Raw genomic sequence first — 6,317 nt, 5'->3', positions numbered from 1 at the left:
TGAAGAATGTGGGTGCAGACTTCAGTTGTGAGTGCACATTATCTCTAGCAGCATGTTTGGGGCCCATTAAATCACTAAAACAATGCAAACTGCATCCAAGGTTCAGTCAAATCAAAGCCAATCAAATCAAATCTTTATTGAAATACTGTCTCTTAAAATTTGAGATTTTACAGAAACCCAGAGCCTGACAAGCAACAGTTGCAAAGAAAACTGCTTTTTAAAAGGCAGAACCCTTGAGCAGGACTGGCTCATATGGGAGAACACATCTCTTACACTGATATGTGGAGGGGGGGTTGGCAGGTCAGTGCACAACTATGAAGATGTTTTGCAAGTGAAAAAGACACTTCTGGAGATTCATTTAATATGCGAGTTAAAAGATAGAGCTTGGACAAATGTTACTCCAAGAATCCCCTCAGAGAAAGATGAGAAGCTAAAAAGAAACCATCCAGAATAATAACATGATCTAATATATCCCTGAGAAGTTCAGTACCAGACACAATCACCTTGGTTCTGTCTGAATCAAAGAGAAGAACATTTGAGGTCAACCAAGACTTTATGTCTTTAAGACAGGTCTGAAGCTTCACTAACTGCTCTGTCTCCTCTGGTTTCATGGATAAATATAGCTGAGTGTCATCAGCATAACAATGAAAATTTATTCCATGATGCCGAATAATGTTTCCTATGGGAAGCATGTACAAGGTGAAAAGGATTGGTCCAAGTGCAGAACCTTGTGGAACTCCATGGCTAACCCTAGTATATGAAGAGGGAACGTCATGGACATGAGCAAACTGGTATCGATCTGATAAATATGATCTAAACCAGTCTAGTGCTGTCCCTTTAATCCCAGTCACATGTTCCAGTCCGTGTAACAGGATGCTGTCATCAACTGTATCAAAAGCAGCACTGAGGTCCAGCAGAACCAGCATAGAGACCAGTCCATGATCTGAAGCTCTAAGAAGATAATTAGTAACTTTAATAAGTGCTGTTTTTGTTCTGTGATGAGCTCTAAAGCCTGACTGAAACATCTCAAACAGGCTGCAAACAGTGGCTGGAAAAATTAATTGCACATAAAATAGATGTGTTAAAGAGGAATGCAGCATGACACATTTTAATGTTATAAAATGGAATTATTATTATCACGAATTACTGTAAACACATGATTTAAATTTCATTTGCAATAAATGTCAAAGCAACAAATTCTAAATTTTATCTACCGGTAATGTGGATGCATAAAACTGTAGCTGTGTTGTTATATATATATATATATATATATATACACACACACACATATATATATATATATACACACACACACACATATATATATATATATATATATATAAAATTTGCCTGGCAGGAACTGTGTTTGTTGATGTGTGTCATGTGAACAGAGCTCATATATATATATGAGCTCTGTTCACATGACACACATCAACAAACACAGTATATATATATATATATATATATATATATTCTTCTCTTTGATTCAGACAGAACCACAGTTCCTGCCAGGCAAATTTTCGTTTGACACTACACTTCCTGCTACTGTTCTCTCATTTTAATGAGACACTAGCAGAAATGAGACGATACTAGCAGGAACAAAAGTGAGCTTCTCTTTTCCCCTTGTTGAGCATGATGGCAGCTTTGGTCTTAAAATAGTCAGCTTTGTGCACTGAATCCAACTTGAAGTATTGAGAGCATTGAGAGACAAGATCAAAATGGTCTCTTTAGACTTGCTTCGTTCAAAAGAGACAAGAAGGGAGAGAGGAGAGAAATACAGGAATACCTGAATCACACTAGGAAACTGTTTCCTGCACATTTCCTGTAAACCACATTCTTTGGAGTCACTGTGGTAACCAGAGGAGATCGGCTTTAAGGTGCTCTGACAAGGGGGAAATATTTGTCTCCTGTGACTCCTGCTGTGCAAATTATATCCAAATCAGTTTCAGCAGCATCCTCACTAATGAATCACTGCGGAGGCACAGGGTTCAATTAGTGCATTAGACTGAAACATTCTGACAATTCACAAGCAAATTAAAACATCTCAGTCACTTTGAAAACACGTGCTGCAAACACATCGGAACACATTTTAAGGTAGGTAAAATCAGGCAATCACTCAGGACTACAAAAATAAGAAACATCATCAATCTTGCAAGTCAAGTGAAGAGAAACAAAATGCACAGAGCACTCAATGATATGTTCCAGAGGTAAATACAAACATGTGATCTGATGTTGTTTGGAGGTTTGTAATACTCAGTCACCATACTCAGTCAAATAAAGATGCAACACGTGTGTGTATTGATTAACCATTTTTGGTTCTGCACATTCTTGCATTCATGCTGGATTCTTTGCTTTAGTGCTGAAGTCACAGGTTCCATGACATCAGTTAAAATTGTCAAACAAAAACCCATGAATTTCATCATATTTCTGACCTCCAATCATTCTCCAAATACTTAACTGGGAAAGTTGTATTAAAATCAAACCCCCCACTTTTGTGGTATTAAGAGTTTTAATTCTGACAGTATTTGTGTGTTTTGTGGCGCATCCTCCTGTCAGGCAGCGGCAGCAACACACTCCAGAAATGTCATAGTTAGGTGAGAAACAATGATGAAAAAACATCATCAACGAGCAGATTTGATTGTTTTCATGCTCTCACCATCACTCACACTTACAATCTGACGTCTCTTTATTTCATGGTGATGCCTGCATGCGATGGTCGATGTTTTGGCAATTCATAATTACTCATCTGTTCCCTGTGTATGCCCATAAACTCCTAGAGTGAACTAAGCTGTGCAGATGTGCTAACATGACCACACGGCTGTAATACACACACTCATTGCAGCTGTAGCTGCAGCAATTACAGAGCGTCTAATTAATGTTCATCTGAGGTTGTTCTCGCTGTTGTTTTTCATTTTCCTTCCACGCACATTACGCTAATCTGGAAAATTAAATACCTCATCAAATAAAACTATGCAAATGAAAGATAATTCTATGACATGATAAGAGTATTTAGATGCTTTTTGGCTTCCCTTAACATGAATAGATGACACGTGATTATGAATTTAACAGCACCACATTATTCCCAACATGAATCTTTTATATAATATACTATAATCTATATTCTAGATCAGGGGTAGGCAACCTGCGGCTCTGGAGCCGCATGCGGCTCTTCAGCCTCCTTATAGTGGCTCCCGATGGCCATGACAAAAAAACATGGAATGTTTTTTTTTCTTTTTTCTTTTATTATGGTCATTATGTGTTCATTTTGTTGCACAATTCCCCTAGGGTTTTAGTTGATACCATCTAAATAAAGTTTTTTAATTATTTTTTTTATAATTTGTCACTTTAAATATATGTCACATCAACGTCAGCAGCCGTCGCCTTCACTTGCTGCTGGTACCACGGCAGGAACCCCTACCACTGTAAGCATGAAAAGAGCCCAAAAAAGAAAAAATTCGGAAGAAAATAGAGAGTTTAATGCAGCGTGGACATCTGCTTTTGCATTCACCGCCAATGACGCTGGCTTACCTGCGTGCTTGATATGTGGCGAGAAACTATCAAACAACAAAAAAAGTAACGTTGAAAGACATTTTCAAAGCAAGCATTTAGCATTTGCTGAAAAATACCCAACCGAAGATGAGCGCCAGAGAGCAATTTCGGAATTGCAACGACAAGCTGAAGAGAGAAAACTATCTTTCAAAAAATGGATCAGCTCTCCACAGTCAACTACAGCTGCTAGTTTTTTGGCAGCTCAGGAGATCGTGAAGAGGGGTAAGCCGTTCACAGACGGAGAATACATAAAAGAAACGTTTATTCAAATATCAGAGCATCTATTCTCCGATTTTAAAAACAAAAATGAAATTGTTCAGAAAATTAAAGACATGCCTCTCTCTGCAAAGACTGTTAAGGACAGGACCATTAAAATGGCAGCAAATATCAGTAGTAAGCAAATTGATGATATTAATTCAGCTCAAGCATTTTCAATTGCCTGTGATGAGTCAAGTGATGTAAACGATATTGAGCAGATAGCACTGTTATGCAGGTACGCCAATGCTAATGGGCCGCAGGAAGAACTGATTGAACTCATTCCGCTTAAGGGCCAAACTCGGGGGCAGGACATTTGTGATGCTGTTGTGAGTTGTCTAAAAGATAAAGGGATAAACACCACTCACCTAGTGTCGGTATCTACTGACGGGGCGCCAAGTATGAGAGGAGCACAGAAGGGCTTTGTGAATTTACTTCAAAAGTCACTGGGCCGAGATCTGATGACGTTTCACTGCATTATCCACCAAGAAGCACTTTGCGCACAAACATTTCCCCCTGAATGTGTGGAAGTAATGAACCTTGTTATTAAGATAGTGAACAAAATAATTGCGAATGGGTTAAGCCACCGACAGTTTTGTTCGTTGTTAGAAGAAGTCGAAAACACGTATTCAGATCTCCTGCTGCACAACAGAGTCCGGTGGCTGTCCAGGGGGGAGGTGCTGAAACGCTTCGCTGCCTGTCTGGAGCACGTAAAACCCTTCTTGGGAAATAAAGGCCTTGGGTATCCTGAACTGGAAGACCCATCTTGGCTGGAAAAGTTTTACTTCATGGTGGACATGACAAGTTACTTGAACATGCTGAATAAAAATCTCCAAGGACAGGGAAGCACGGCACTGCACATGCTGGAGGAGATTTTGGCATTTGAGCGCAAGATGACAGTGTTCGCCAGAGATGTACAAAATGGCACGCTCTCTCACTTCCCCTCCCTAAGAGAGTTCAAAGAAGCAAACAATCACATAAATTGTGATTATTTCCACCGTGCCATTACTGCAATGCAAGCTGCATTTGAAAAAAGGTTCAGTGAGTTCAGAAAGGAGAAACAGACTCTCTCTTTCCCTGTCGCACCACTGAACAGCGACCCATCCCTGCTGAACACATCCGCATTCACAGGAGTAAGTAAGCCTGATCTAGAAATTGAACTGGCCGATATTGCGGATAAAGTTTTGTGGGTTAACAAGTTTAAATCCCTGTCAGCGGATCTTGAAGAAGTCGTCCGTCAGAGGGCTACTCTCGCTAAAGAGCACAAATGGAGTGATATGGAAAAACTACCCCAACCCGACAAACTTATTTTTGCAACATGGAATGCCATTCCCGACACCTATATCAACATGAAAAGGTGTGCATTTGGAGTCCTATCCATCTTTGGCTCAACTTACTTATGCGAGCAAGTTTTCTCAAGCATGAACATTATAAAGTCCAAATACCGCTCCCGCTTCACCAGCGAGACTCTACTGGCGCTGCGTGAAGATGAAAGTCACATCTTACAGCGCCGACATAGGGAAGATCTGCAGGGAAATGCAGACACAGAAATCTCACTAAACAGGTAAGAGGAACATAATTTAATAAGCTATTTTTTTTTTAAAAAAAATCCTCATACTCAGAACTGATGTAGTTTTTTTTGTATTTTAAGGTGCGTCCATTGATCACTGGCTGGCTGCCAACAAACCCGAAGAGGACGGGAGAACGCATGGGTTACTACTATTAAACATATGTATATATACATATATATATTAAAGTGGGCTTGTTTGTTGTAGTCACTGGTTTCAACTGTTAAAATTTAAATAAAGATTAAAACTTAGAAGTTTATAAACTCTGTAATTTTTTGCGGCTCCAGACACATTTTTTTGGGAGGGGGGTGGGCAAAGTGGCTCTTTTGATAAAAAAGGTTGCCGACCCCTGTTCTAGATACATAATGGGAAATAAAATCCAATTATTTGGATGGGAGCTGATACTTAATGATGAGCTCACACTGATCTGTCTCTTTGCATGTTGGTCTTTATTCCATTATAGAACAAACTGATGCTTTACTTACTGGAGTATTTATGCCAGAGTGCGCAGCTGGAGGCTCATGAATCCTCCCAACAGTTACGCCAAATACATGTGACTATAGATACCTTCTGTGTGTATGATTATGATGGACCAAAATCTGCCAGATGTTCCTGTTTACTTTCGAATAACACTATCAAGTAGCATGCAGTGTCTCAAGATCAGAACAGAGATTTAATTTTCCGAAAGCTTTAAGTGTCTGAAATCAAAGGCTACAAAAGAAAAGGAACAATCTTTACATTACAACCTTTTGAAAATGTACCATCAAACAGACTTCAATAATCTTTTGTCTTTTAATATTAGAAGTGAAAAATTGTGCTTTAAAAATTCATTGCCTCCATTTCCCAGCAGCAGCAGCAGCCCCGGCCCAGCTGTGATAGTCCTGCCAGGGGCTCTTTAACAGAGTGAATGCTCAGTGAAAACATACAAATCCTCTCGTAATGATG

General features: G+C 39.4%; 1 protein-coding gene across 1 annotated transcript; it reads left to right on the top strand.

Annotated features, from left to right (window-relative positions):
* The first annotated feature begins 3,127 nt into the window (after positions 1-3,127).
* On the top strand, positions 3,128-5,269 carry LOC130537226 (general transcription factor II-I repeat domain-containing protein 2-like). The gene is made up of 2 exons (XM_057053840.1): positions 3,128-4,937; positions 5,020-5,269. The coding sequence occupies exons 1-2, from the start codon at positions 3,354-3,356 to the stop codon at positions 5,155-5,157; spliced, it is 1,722 nt and encodes a 573-aa protein (XP_056909820.1). The 5' UTR covers positions 3,128-3,353; the 3' UTR covers positions 5,158-5,269.
* Positions 5,270-6,317: the final 1,048 nt, after the last annotated feature.

This window comes from Takifugu flavidus, chromosome 14, assembly GCF_003711565.1.
Source record: "Takifugu flavidus isolate HTHZ2018 chromosome 14, ASM371156v2, whole genome shotgun sequence".
NCBI classification, from domain to species: Eukaryota; Metazoa; Chordata; class Actinopteri; order Tetraodontiformes; family Tetraodontidae; genus Takifugu; species Takifugu flavidus.
The sequence above is the reverse complement of the archived record's forward strand: the minus strand, read 5'-3'. Positions and strand labels throughout refer to the sequence as shown.

Excerpts from the sequence above, each read along its gene's own strand:
- LOC130537226 (XM_057053840.1), top strand. The coding sequence starts at position 3,354 with ATGTCACATCAACGTCAGCAGCCGTCGCCTTCACTTGCTGCTGGTACC. Across the intron at positions 4,938-5,019 it reads ACACATCCGCATTCACAGGA|CGGATCTTGAAGAAGTCGTC; the intron begins GTAAGTAAGCCT and ends AATCCCTGTCAG.